The sequence below is a fragment of the Callospermophilus lateralis genome, chromosome 11, assembly GCF_048772815.1.
Source record: "Callospermophilus lateralis isolate mCalLat2 chromosome 11, mCalLat2.hap1, whole genome shotgun sequence".
Taxonomy (NCBI): Eukaryota; Metazoa; Chordata; class Mammalia; order Rodentia; family Sciuridae; genus Callospermophilus; species Callospermophilus lateralis.
Genome location: NC_135315.1, coordinates 63,469,978 through 63,484,007, shown reverse-complemented (window position 1 = coordinate 63,484,007; position 14,030 = coordinate 63,469,978). Strand labels below are relative to the sequence as shown.

The 14,030-nt window shown below is 50.2% G+C and overlaps 1 protein-coding gene across 1 annotated transcript in view; it reads left to right on the top strand.

The window, feature by feature from the left end:
- The window catches only part of Usp22 (ubiquitin specific peptidase 22), a 38,726-nt gene extending 32,208 nt beyond the window's left edge, over positions 1-6,518 (top strand). Inside the window, exons 10-13 of the mRNA XM_076869934.1 lie at positions 483-574; positions 1,937-1,999; positions 2,457-2,606; positions 3,459-6,518. Of these exons, the coding sequence (XP_076726049.1) occupies positions 483-574; positions 1,937-1,999; positions 2,457-2,606; positions 3,459-3,501 (348 nt within the window). The 3' untranslated portion in view covers positions 3,502-6,518. The remainder of the gene's footprint in view (positions 1-482; positions 575-1,936; positions 2,000-2,456; positions 2,607-3,458) is intronic.
- The last annotated feature ends 7,512 nt before the right edge of the window (positions 6,519-14,030 follow it).

Sequence of the window (14,030 nt, the reverse complement as noted above, 5' to 3'; positions counted from 1 at the left end):
AGGGTTGGCAGGCTTTTTCTGGAAAGGGCCAGAAATCAAAGTTTGAGGCACTATATCAAATATTGATGTTGCATATTCTTATTTCAACACACCTTCAAAATGCTAAAAGAAAGGTGCTAGCTCTACAGCTGGATTTGGGTGCCCACATATAGTCCTAGAAATGCCTTTCATTTGATGGAGGGGACTGTTCATTTTTGTTGCTACAGGTTAGGGTATTTGTCTTGTTTTCTGCACTTTGCTGTGTTTGTCATGAGGCCACTTTCTTGTACCCCTGGTGTTTATCATGGAGCATGATCATCAAGGCTTGACTTGAACTTCATACATCAGATCTGTGTGGGTCAGCGTTGGGTTGTTGAATGTAACTGTAAGCACTAGATGTAACCCAAAGGCAATTCAGAAAGTAAAAGGGGACGCCCTGGCAGCCCATGGGCCACTGTCACTTAGTCTCCTTGGTGTTCCCTCTCCCTCCTCCATTTCTGTAGCGATTTGAGCACTCGGCCAAGCTGAGGCGGAAGATCACCACGTACGTGTCCTTCCCCCTGGAGCTGGACATGACACCCTTCATGGCCTCCAGGTAGGATTTGCTGCGTCCTGTTGGGGGTGGTCGTGCAGCACCCACTTTCCAGGGTGAGGCATTTGTCACAAGTAATAAAAAGCTTACTTTTCATAAATGTAATTACTTATCCTGATCCTACCCAAGATCCACTTAAATGAGTTGTTTTTCCTTGGATAGTTTGTTTTGAATTTTTCTCTAGCAAGTCTTTATCAGCTTTCAAACTTGGAAATTCATCGAGGTGAGATATGAGGAGAAGGAACAGATTTTGAAGTGCTGATAAACAGCTGAAATTTTTGATTGTGGATTCTGTTTTCTTTATTTTCAGATGTTTATATTATAGAACACTTAAAATTTAACCTTTAGATAAACCAAGCTGCTTACTGATGTATTTGTTTTCATCCACAAACTTGGTGGCTTGCAGTGACAGTGGTTTATTTTCTCATGGTTCTAGAGGCCAGAGATCAGGGGGTTGGAGAGGGCCCACTTTTGAAAATCTGGCAGCATCTGTTCCTTACCTCTTCTAGCTTCTGGTGGCTCTAGATCCTCTTGTGGCCACACCACTACCGGTTCCCTGGCCTCGGGGTCTACCCCTGAGTCTGATTTCCCTCAGATTCTCTCTCATAAAGACACTGGTCATTAGGGTTAGGGCCCACCCAGATAATCTAGGCTCAGCGTCCTTATTCACAAAGACCTTTATTTATAAACAAGGTCACACAGGTTGTGAGGATTGGGAGGTGAACATTACTTTTTTAGGGTCTATAGTTCAGCTCAATGCACCATCTCAAGCAAATTTTTGTGGTTAGGTATCAACATCTTCCCATGTCCTTTCTTTTGGTGGCCCTGTCCCGGTGGTACACAGGTTTCCATCCCAAATAAAATGAGATTCTCAGAACGACAGCTCTGTGTTGTCAGCCCACCCTGGGAAAACGAGTCAGCGTGACCTTGACTTCCCGTGTCGGGGAGGTGACGCAGTGGTTGCTGCTGATACCTGGGTCTCAGAGATCTCATTGCCTTCTGTTAGCCTTTGGTGGGTGAATGCCTTAAACAGAACTCGGGACTTTTCGTTTCCAGGAGCCTCTCCCATTTTACCAAGGTTCTGGTGGAGGGGTAAGCAGTCTTGATCTTTGTGAGGAAGCAGGTGATGGTCTAACTTACACTCCATCTGTGGGAGGATGGCTCATCACAGACTCCTAGGGGCAGCAAAGGCCTGGGGGAATCTACTCAAGAGAGTGGGCCCTGCTCCCCACTGCAGCATGGACAGTCTCTGCTTAAAGCCTGTGACGTGCCCGCTCTGGCGGTGTTTGTGGAACCCTTCTCAGTGCTGGTGATTGTCAGAGCCTCCTGTCTCTTTGATGCTGAGTCTTGTTGCTTTTGTTACAGTAAAGAAAGCAGGATGAACGGGCAGTACCAGCAGCCCACCGACAGCCTCAGCAACGACAACAAGTACGCGGTGGCTTGTGGGGATGTCCCAGGCGGGGTTGGCAGGGTGGGCACATGGGGAGCAGCACCAGCAGAAGTCCCTTTTCCTGTGGCCTCTGAATTGTTTCCTCACCTGCTTCCCGTTACCTCTGTTAGCAAAGGCTGTTTCCGGTGGGGGGCTGCCCCTGCCCAGGCTTCTGACTTCCTTCAGGCCTAAGGGGCTCTGTTCTTCCTGCCATTGGTACTGTAGAAAGGTGGCACAGGTAGAGTGGGTACCACTGCCTCCACCACTGATCCCCACTTCTGCTGAGTGTGGCTCTGGGGATTCGCTGCACCCCAGTGAGAGCTGGGAGGGCTAGAAGGCAGGCCCAGCTCCCTCCCGCTGCCGCTGTGTTGGGTTAGGTCAGGTCAGTGGCCACCTGGCCTGCCTGGGCTGGGAGTGCCCTCAGTCAGCTCTTCTCTTCCCCACTTCTCCTACCAGGTACTCCCTGTTTGCTGTCGTTAACCACCAAGGGACCTTGGAGAGTGGCCACTACACCAGCTTCATCCGTCAGCACAAAGATCAGTGGTTCAAGTGTGATGATGCTATCATCACCAAGGCCAGCATCAAGGACGTGCTGGACAGCGAAGGGTACGTAGCTCCTGTGAGGGCTGGAGTTGGCCTCATGGTTGCAGCCGTATCCCATTCTGCCCCCTTGTCATTTGGGTCCAAAACCGCATCTTTTTCTAGTGCCTAATGAGTGACTCTTGATGTTCACATTATTTCCTGAAATAATGAGAGCTTGTTCCAGGTAGGACGCCACCTAGATGGGCCGTGGGAGAGGAGAGCGTGTCATGTAACTCCCAGAGCACCCAAGCTGTGATCCGGGCCCATCAGTTCTTCATCAGTTCCTCTCTTCTCTCCTGGATTTGTTCTTTTGGGCACAGAAAACTTTTGCCCCTTTAGGGACTGAGGGGACCCCTCTCATTTACCTTGAGCTACCCTAGGTCCTTATTCCTGATTGGACAGCAGGATTCCTGGCCCAGGGGTGAGGCCCGCCCAGCTGCCAGGAACTCCTTTGGGGATGAACATGGACTCAGGGCATCCAGGTAGCCCCCGCAGAGGTTTTCAGAGTAGGTCTGTGTGTTGTTGAAGTGCAACCTTGAGAGCATTGCAGGAGTCGGCTACCCCTGTCGTGGTGGTCATAGTGAGCGGTAGGCCCACCGTGAGGGCAGTGTCCTTCAGGGACAGAAGAGGCAGTGCCAGAGGGCTGCAGGAGTTAGATGAGGCTGTGGTAACTTCCTGGCAGGCAGCGGGTGGTTAGGCCACTTTGATGGGGACAGGGCAGTCCAGCAGGGGGGCTCTTGTCCTTGAGGACTCTAAAACCAGAACCAACCAAGAAGTCAGATACAGGCCACATGCACACGTGCTTGCTTGGCGTGGGCTGTTGGATTTGAATGTCTTAGGAACTGGAATAAAGCCAGTATTCCTCTGCCTCCTCAGATACCTACTGTTCTACCACAAACAGTTCCTGGAATACGAGTAGCCTCACCCACAGTTGGTCAGAGAAAAGGAGGGCGAGGAGTTGGCAAGCCTCACCAGAAGACCCCCAGCTTCCCCGACATGGCACCACCACAGCACCCCTCCTGTGTAGATGAGCCTGCACACGTGATCCTTCTGCACCCGGCAGTCAGGTGTCAGAGTGGACGTGAATTGCCCTCCTGAGCATACGTCAGGACGCGTGCCCTGGGTGGGAAGGGAGCCGAGGGAATCTGTCACTGGCATCTCTCCTGTGCTCCTCAAAACTGGGGCATCCTCATGGCATGAAACTGCCTCTGCCTGGTGCTTCCTTTTGTCCTACCATGCACACAGTTTAAAAAGGTGCCCACCTGGTGAAAATAATGGGTCCACCGCGTGTAGACCAAGAGGGTGGCAAGGGCAGAGGCCTGGGGCGGCTGTATGCTGAGTGTGGGCCGGGAGCCCCATCCTCCCACTGTCTCCTGCAGCTGGAAGGCTACCCCAGGGCCCAGGGCCTGGGGGCCCTGGTGCAGGTTTCAAGCACGTCTGCTCTGCAGGTAATTTAGTGTCAACTGCATGTGGAAGCATCAGCCCAGATGTTCTCTCAGTTTTCTAGAAATAGACATTTTCTTATCCCCTTTCCCTTTTCTCTTTTTCCACGATGGTGAATTTCATAAATGTAATAATAGTAAAGTGAATGACTATCGAGTTTATAATGAAATCTAGATCATTTCTTTATTCTCAAGAGTGAGTCTTGCTTTTTAATTGGTGCTGTTCTGTTGTGCCCTTTCCTGCCCCGCCCGGCCGCTCTCCCCCTTCTGTGGTTCGCAGCAGGCAGAGGTGGTGGAGGAGGACGGGGGACGGGGCTGCAGCTCAGATCCAGGGTCTTGATCTTGGAGTAAACGGAGCGTTGTCCCGTGGTTCCACGGTCCCTTTCCCCCATTTTCCTCCTGATCTTTGGTCCTGCTGCCTGTGCAGGGCCGCGTGGTGGCTGGTGTGTTGGATCTGAAGCTGAGTGGCCCTGCTGGAGGCCATGTGCCTCTCTGTACTTGCTGTGACTTCAGTTGGAGCAGGAATGAAATGCTTTTGTGATGAGGTTGTTTCGGAGCTGGTTGAGGAAGTTCCTTGTAAGATATCTTGCATGTATCTAGCTATTCAAACCCAAACTTAGATTGTTAGTCCATTTTTGAGAAATTACAACCTGGGGACCTGGGGACGGAAGCGCTGTTTGGATCTAGTTTGTGCATGGCCATCTCTCTGGCTCTGCCTGCCCGGGAGCGCTGTCTGCGTGGTCTGCAGGATCCTGGTGTTGGGGAGAAGGGAATGGGCAGTCTCAGGGCGAGCTAGAGTTTTCTCATAAAGAGCCTGCGGGTGAGAATCTGAGGCTTTGTGGGCTATAGGGTCTCTGCTATAGGTAATATGTGAACAGTGAGTTTGGCTGTGTTCCAGTAGTCCTTTATTTATGGGCCCTGAAATTTGAATTTTGTATAATTTACATGTGTCAAGAAAATAAATTTTTTTTAACTATTTGAAAATAAGAAAATTTCTCATAGTTGACAGGCCACACAAAGGCAGGCAGGGGACCTGAGCTGAGAAGCTGCTGCTTACTCAGAACCCAAGAAACCCAAACACCTGCCACGGGGTCGGCAGGTACGGCGAAGCCTCGCTGGTGCGGTTTGTGAACACTTCCCAGTTCATCTCTGTTGTGTTTCTGTGTTCAAAGAATATAAACTGAAGCATGTTTTTAAATAAGCATTATTGGAAAGCATGGACGGCCCCGATTCTCAGGCACAGCCCCAGGCGGCCCGTCTGTGTACTGTGCTGTGAAGATCTTCTTGGGAACAGATTTTTCTTTTAATCAGGAACAAATCTTTCGGAAAGGAGGCTGAACTGAAGGCAGCCTGCAGGCGTCTGAACGGGGAGCCTCAGCACCCTGACTTGCGGGGTGTCCAGACGCAAGTGTGAAGCCAGCAGGTGAGCCAGCTGGGCTTTCTGGTCCGTCACCTGTGGCTGGGCTAGGCCGGGCCTGCATCCTCCGTTGCCACACCCCTCCTGTCTCAGCTTGTGCCACTGCACTGGGACTGTAGAATGGGGAGAAAGATGGAGCTGCGCTCCTTTTTATAGGCACCATTTGAGACGTCCATATCCAGGTGGATTCCCTCCTTTACTGAGGCTTTGGCACTCTAAGCACTTAGCTCTGTCCAGGTGGGAGGCCCCTGGACACTCAGCTCGTGTTGGGCCTTGCCCTGGGCCAGGACCCTCAGCACTGGGTCCGTGTTTCTGCTCATGTGACTTGACTTTGTGAGGAGCAGCATATTTATTTGATGGGTTTAGGGATCCCTTCTTTTAGCTCCCCGTCTGACTCGTCAGTCAGGAGAACGGTTTTACCATTCCCCAGTTAACCACCCTGTGCAGGAAGGTGTTCAGATTGTCCCAAAGTGTGTCTTACCGTGAAGGGACTCGTTGGGTGACACCCCCATACACGTTCATGACCCGTGTGCTAGGAAGAGTCTGCACCTCTGCGATGCTGGCTGTCATTTAGTGCTTCATGGTGAGACAGGTGGACTCGCCCTCTTCAGAAATCTGGAGGCAATGTTTTTGAGCTGTGTGGAGTGCTGGGGGCCTGGGTGGCCTGAGGGTGGTGTGGACAGCGTCCCTGTGTCTGGGACTCCTCAGCCAGGCAGCAGCCGGGGGCCGGGCCCGGGCTCTGCTCCCCTGGACCCCAGGATGGCCCCTGCGCGTCCCTGTTAGCAGCATCCCTGAGACATACCCGAGTGCTCTTGTGTTTTGGCTTGGTGTGTATGCTTTTACTTGTGTAAAATCGCAGTTCTTTTGACAATTCAAAGTGACTCGTTTCATTTACTATAACTTTAAAAACAAGAATTGTAAGAAAAAATTCAAATGATTGTGTTGTGGTTGGAGATTTTATTACCAAGATGTTTACACCTGCCCTTTCCCTGTCGTTTTGAGGGGCTGTTTGGCGCTCTGCTCCCTGATGGCTTGTAGTCTTTCCTATGTCATAATAAAGCTACGTTTTATTCTGCAGTCTGGCTCATTCTTTCCTTACCGACACAGGGTGGCCAGAAGTGTGAGCCTCGGAGTGCGAGCAGCAGCTGGAGAAGTGGCCTGGCCCCATGGTTGTTCTAGGCCTGGGAAGCCCTGTGCGCCCTTCCTTGGCCCACTGCTGTCTGACCTCATTTCTCCTTGTGTGGGCAGGAAGAGGACGTGAAGGGTTCAGGACAGCCACATGCCTTCAGACTGGTGTGCATGAGAGTCACCCGGGGACCCTCAGGGGCAGGGATTGTGCCAGGGTGGGATCGGCTGGCCTGGCTGTGGCACAGGAGGTGCATTGGTAGCAAGCTTCCCAATGATGAGAAAGCTGCGGATGTAAGCAGGGGAGAAATACAGCCATGGCTTTGTGTCTGGTCAGATTTTTTTTTTTTTTTTTTTTTTTTTTTTTTGCAGTGCTGGGGATGAAACCCAGGGCCCTGTGCATGATAAGCCAGCATGCTACCACTGAGCCACACCGCCAGCCCAGCTGGGTGTATTAAGAGGCAGTTCCACATTCATACCTTGATTCTCAGACTGTGTGCTGGCTGGCTGTGTCAGGGGGTTGGGGTGGGTCATATAATAGTTAAAGCACCGTATTTTCCTTGTCACAGCCCCATCCCTTCACCATTACCAAGTTCTCCATAAGCCCAGTGACTTCCAGGTGGTGTATTAGAGCAGGTAAGTCCCACAGATGAGTGCCTGTTCTTGCAGGTCCTCGCTGTGGGTCAGGCTTTGACCAGAGCAGTCACTGGTGGGGGCCTGAGACAGGGTGGAGGTACCGATGGACAGGGCAGGCGAATTCTTATCTAGACATGGCTGTCCTCTAGTGAAGGCAAACAGCTGTCTCATGTTGAAGGAGACCCGGTTGAGCCTTCCTGGGAAATGACACTGGGCCCAGAATTGGCCAGAGTCTGTTTGGGGCAGATGAGGAGCTTTGGGAGTGCCACCTGGTGGGCCTTGGTGAGGGAGGGCGTATGATGTCGATCCTGTTGGGCCTTATCGCTGTGCAGTGGCCATGTTCACAGGCCCCCTGAGCAAGTGAAGGGCTAAGAGAAGTGGGCCACATGTATACGCATGCCATTTAAGTGTCCCTTGTGGGGATTCTCTGTGCTCCCACTGAAGAGGACAAAGGGAACATGAATATAGACATCTTCATAGTGTCTGCCTATTTTGAGAGGTCTGTCCATCGCAAGGATGATGTGCTGCAGCCCACTTTGTGTTTCCCATGACATTTAGTGCTTTGGGATCCCAGCCAAGGAAGTGACAGTTGAGCCGGTGGGGGGTTGGTGGTTCCACACAGGACAGCACAAGCAAAAGTCCTGGGGCCGCAGAGGTCCTGGTGAGTGCTGAGGCCCAAGAGGCTGGGGAGAGGAAAGACCACACTGAACCTTCACAGACTCCACCCTCAGCCACCTCAGGACAATGGCGCGGGCCGGGTGGGGGGGGGGCCAGGTCAGATCACTTCCTACAGTTCAAGGACTGCCAGACTAGTTGAACTGTGTTCTAGGCACCCCTGAGATGTTAAACCGGTGAGAGAAGGTTACGAAGGTATCATACGAATGTCAGCCTGCAAAGGAACATTCTCAGGAGAGCTGTGGGCCCCATCCTTTGCACTGATGACTGGGGGTGAAAGGACCAGGCACAAGAGTTGCATCCTGCATCGAGTAGACCCTGGGGTCCAATTTCAACCAGAGTGAACCTGAAGCCCCAATCTGGACCAGCTCGATGGCTGCCTTCAAGTGTGCACACACACCCCTGAAATCACACCCGTTTTACTCCAGGACCTGGGAACTCATCTGAGACAATATCCATGCAACAAATTCCCCAAGGCGAATCCAGACTGTTTAAGCCCCTCCCACCCTTACTAAGCCCCGCCCACCCCCTCCTGTCGCCCACAGGAAGCAGTCCATGCCATGGAGAGCAGATGGGGCTCCACTCAGTCCTGAACTAGCGATTCCCCGCTGAGGCCTCCAGACCCTCACCTGGAAAATGAGAGGAGGGGGAGGCTATCAGGAATGGTTGGAAGGTTCCCCCAACCTTTTCCTCCCTATTCCCCTGGTTGTGGCACAAATAAGTCACAAGCGGTTTAAAGTGGGAGCCAGCAGAGCGTCCATTTCTGACACTCGTAAAGAAAGGACGTTTACAAACAAGTGCTGGCGAGGTTGTGGGGAAAAGGGTACACTTGTACATTGCTGGTGGGACTGCAAATTGGTGCGGCCAATATGGAAAGCAGTATGGAGATGCCTGGGAAAGCTGGGAATGGAACCACCATTTGACCCAGCTATTGCCCTCCTCAGACTATTCCCTGAAGACCTTAAAAGAGCGTACTACAGAGATACTGCCACATCGATGTTCATAGCAGCACAATTCACAATAGCTAGACTGTGGAACCAACCTAGATGCCCTTCAATAGATGAATGGATAAAAAAAATGTGGCATTTATACACAATGGAGTACTACACAGCACTAAGAAATGACAAAATCATGGAATTTGCAGGGAAATGGATGGCACTAGAGCAGATTATGCTAAGTGAAGCTAGCCAATCCCTAAAAAACAAATGCCAAATGTCATCTTTGATATAAGCAGAGCAACTAAGAACACAGCAGGGAGGAAGAGCATGAGAAAAAGATTAACATTAAACAGGGACGAGAGGTGGGAGGGAAAGGGAGAGAGAAGGGAAATTGCATGGAAATGGAAGGAGACCTTCATCGTTATACAAAATTACATACAAGAGGAAGTGAGGGGAAAGGGGAAAAAATTAAAAAACAAGGGAGAGAAATGAATTACAGTAGATGGGGTAGAGAGAGAAGATGGGAGGGGAGGGAAGGGGAGGGGGGATAGTAGAGGATAGGAAAGGCAGCAGAATACAACAGTCACTAGTATGGCAATATGTAAAAACGTGGATGTGTAACTGATGTGAATCTGCAATCTGTATTTGGGGTAAAAATGGGAGTTCATAACCCACTTGAATCTAATGTATGAAAGATGATATGTCAAGAGCTTTGTAATGTTCTGAACAACCAATTAAAGAAAAAAAAAAAAAAGGACGTTTATAGCCTCATGGTCTGAAGTCCAAAAACATGGTGCCAGCATCTGCCGAGCAGCTCCGTACCACATCTTCACGTGGTGGGCACCCCAGGGTGACACGCTGTGCGTGTGCTAGAGAGCACACACTCCTAGCCCAGCCTCTCCTGCCACAGGCTCCCCACACTGCTGCCCTGGGCACCAGATATCCAGCATGTGATCTTTTGGGGACACACACCACAGCAGCGAGGAAGTCATTTTTGTGGATTGTTAACAACTGAAAGATCTAAAAAGACAGACGATCCTGTCTGACCCACAAGTCCATTCATTTCAACAACTATTTAATATTCGATACCCTGGAGGGAGCCAAGCCAAAGTCCTCTCCACCACGGCGTAGAGGGTTAGGGGTCTGGCGGGCGGGTAGAAGTGGGCTCGTGCTATGCTATGGAGACGGGGAGGCATGAGGCACAGGCAGGGAGACAGGGCCAGCGTGGGTGGGAAAGGGTCTTCCATGTGACCACCTTGGAGCCGAGGCCTGCAGTACCCCAGGAGCACCGGGCCATCAAGGTTGGACATTCCAGGTAAAACACCTGGCCCCGTTGGGGCACCCTGGGGAGTCCAGTGTAGTCTATCCCTTGAGCCAGGTCTAAGAGTGGAGTGTGGGCACAGTCAGCTGTGCCTCTGTCACCATCTGGTGCTCACTGTGAGCCAGTGGGTGACTGCCTGATGCCTAGCTGGAATTCGCCATGCTTCCCGTGCTAATGTGTTCATGTGGTTTCTTCTGCCTGGTCAGAGCCTTCATCGCTGCATGTGAGGTTTCAGCCTCCCTCATCGGTCAAGGGTTAAGTTTAACCTCTGCAGTGGAGGCCAACGACTGCGCAATACAGACCCCGCTGCCTGAGCTCCAGTCCCAGTTGTGGGTGTCTTTGGCAAGTCACTTGAGCTCTCCAGACTCAGCTTCTTCATCTATAAAATGGGGAAAATGTAAAAACTGCCAGGGGCTGGGTGTAGGGCAGGCTGGGTGTGGAACTCAGGGGACTGCCGCAGAGTATCTCTGTCCGTTTTCTGTTGCTAGTACACCATGCCACAGACTGGGTTTGTTGTAAAGAAAAGAGGTTTTTATTTATCTCACAGTTCCACTGATGGTCTCCCTGGCAGAGTCCTGAGGCAGCACACAGCAGGAACATGTGTCTATTCTGGTCTCTCTCCCTCTCATAAAGCCACCAGGATTCGGTCACAGGGTCTCCTAATGACCTTATCCCGTAACAACTCCCGAAGGCCGCATCTGTGAACGCAAGAGTTGGACCGAGTTTCCTTCATCGTAGCACCGCCCAGTGGGGACCAAGGTTCAACACATGGAGCCTTGGTGTTGGGGGCAGGGGGGGGGGTGGTATCCAAACAGCACAGGGCCGTTCACACCCATGCAAGTTCTCCTCCACGACTTCAGCTTCCACTGGGTGGGAGACCAGGGCCTGCCTCAGACTGAGACTGGGGACAGGACCATAGACAATCCCCGCTGTCCCCACAGTCATGATCACCAACAGTGGTCTACCACAGACGGAGGGCCCGAAGCATGGAGAGCACCCACTTGGCAGCAGAGGTCCATAGAAAAGGTGTAAAACCCAGGGTGGAACAGGAATGTCGTGACCTGCATCGTCACCCAAGAGCATAGCACCAGGGGAACGTGAAGCCCTTAAAAGTAAACAGTGACATCAAAATCCAAACCCGGATGGATTCCTGCCTAGATGACTCAACCCCTCACCCTAAAGGAATGCAGGAGGAAGACAGGCACATTCAGTCTTGGCTCTTCTGCAGGTCTAGCGTTCAACCAAAACCCGCAAGATAAAACAGCAAGCAGAACCCGTTGGGCTGGGCTGTGGCTCAGTGGCAGAGCACTCGCCTCTCACGTGTGAGGCCCTGGGTTCAATCCTCAGCACTGCGTAAAAATAAAGTTTTAAAAAAAGCTCTTTGTCAAGAGACAAATCTATCAACAGTGGGCTCTGGTGGACCACATGCTTAAATAGATGAAGAATTTCAGCAGAGAGAGAGACACTTCAATGGAGGGAAATGGAAATGTAAAAGAGAAAGTGGCAAGAGAGAAAAAAGAATATGCTTTTGATGGGCCCATGCTGGGAGCCATCAGCCAAGTAGGTATGACAATTTCCTTGCCAGCCTACCCCCATGTTTCTTTAGTGGAAGGACTCGTGGAAATAGGACATTTTGCAGGACATTGCATGTAAGGTGACCTTGCTCAAGGACCAGGGCGGATCCGTGTTTAGGGTGTTCCCCCTTTAGAATAGGGCGTATCCTGCTGCTGAGTTCCTCTTGAGTTCTTAGGGTCAGACAGTATATTTTGGGAGACAGAAGCCCAGGAGGAGTGGATTTGGGCAGTGGTGGATTTGGGCAGAGAACGTGGATTCCCCCAGAACGTGTTTGTAGACGGCCGGTGTGAGTTCGGGAATAAAGAATTGCTGTTTGAATCTACAAGCTGTGTGGAGACTCGTGATTTGTGCCCAGCCAGAGACTGCGGCAGGCCCGTGAGTAGATTCAACACAGCTGAAGAGAGAATCAGTGAACTTGAAGGTTGATGGAAAGCTTCCAAACGGAATCACAAGAAAATATATATATGAGTGATAACAAAATAGTAAGGCACCAGAACTTTGGAACAATATAAAAAAGGCACACATTACAGAGACCAAAGGTAGAAATTAGTAGCATGTGTTTTGTCTGAAATGATGCAAGTCAAAGATAATATGATAATAAGATGCTAAAAGGAAAACCACTGGCAATCTCCAATCTTACACCTAAGAAAGAATGTCTTTCAAAAGTAGAAAAGAAAGAAAGCCTTTTCAAACAAAAACTGAGACCAGCATTATAACATTATAAGATAGGTTAAAAGAAGTCCCCCAGATGGAAAGACTGTGCTACCAGAAAGACGCTTGGATGTTCACTAAAAAAAATGAAGATCCCTTGAAATGAAAGCAAACATAAAAGACATTTATTTTTCTTCTGGCACTGGGAATTGAACCCATTAAGGCACATACATCCCCCGGCCCTTTTTAAAATTTTGAGTCAGGATCTCACTAAGGTTGCCCAGTCTGCCCTTAAACTTGGAATCGTCTTGTCTCAGCCTCCTGTAGTTGGGGTTACAGGCAGGTCCCTGTCCAGCAAGACAATGTTTCTTAAATGTTTAATGCCTCTGAGATACTATCTTTCTAAAGCAAAAGTAGTAACAATGTCTCCTGAGTTTACAGAACTTGTAGAAGTAAAATTTAAGACAACAACAGCACAAAAGATAGGTGGGGGGAATTTATGGTTGTAAGAATCCTACCCTAAATGCAAAGAGATGCGTTACTATTTGAGGATGGCTGTGATTGATCACATTAGCTATTATTATTATTTATTAAAGTCACCCCCGGGTGGGCTTGCTGACTAGCTGGGGCTGCTTTTGGATTCTCATGGCAGAGTCGAGTAATCGTGGAGTAGTTGCAATGGAGACTGCATGGTCCACAAGGTCTAAGATACTCTTTTACTGATCCTTTCCAGAAAAAAAAAAAAAAAAAAAAAAAAAAACTTGCTGAGCCCTGTGGGGTTGCAGGAGCAAGGTGTCAGTGTGGAGGCCCAGGGAGGTGAGACAATAACCCAGGTGACAGTGAAGAGAATTCAAATTACAGGGGTCATGCAAGTGACTGGAATCAGGATCTATTTTCAAGGTAGATGCAACACACGGTGGGCAAAATTGACAGTATTTAGGTTTATTTCTAGCTAAGGATACTTTTCTTTTAAAAACAAAACAACTGGGGCTGGGATTGTGGCTCAGTGGTAGAGCGCTCGCCTGGCACGGGTGGGACCTGGGTTCTATCCTCAGCACCACATAAAAATAAAGGCATTGTGTTGTGTCCATCTACACCAAAAAATAAATATTTTAAAAAAAACAACAACAAAAACCTAGGCCAAGGGTCAACTGAACAAACTATATAAAAATCTCTACAAGATTAATTGGGTCTGCCTGAAGCTAGATTCAGATGCTCAGCATCCTGTTCTCAGCGATCCCTCCCCTACTCCAAGTGATTCCAGATGCAACCTACACCCAGACCCCCCCCTCAGGTTCAGATGAGCAGAATTTGAAAAACCACAGATCAATAAGGAGAGCCGTCTGCACAGCTCCCAGACGTGCCTTAACTCGCAATGCTGCGTCTCTGAGCACACACCAGTGCGGTGGTACTTGGCCAAGTGTGGATCTACAACATGACCATGTGTGTGTGTGTGTGGGGGGGGGCGCAGCATGAGAGAGCTCACATACACAATCATGTCCTTACCTTACTGTGTAAAGGCTCCTAAGACTAGCTAGGCCACTCGAGGTTTAAGTGCTACTGAAACTGTAGGTTTAAATGCTAAATTTAAAAATGGATACGAGGGCTGGGGATGTGGCTCAAGCGGTAGCGCGCTCGCCTGGCATGCGTGCGGCCCGGGTTCGATCC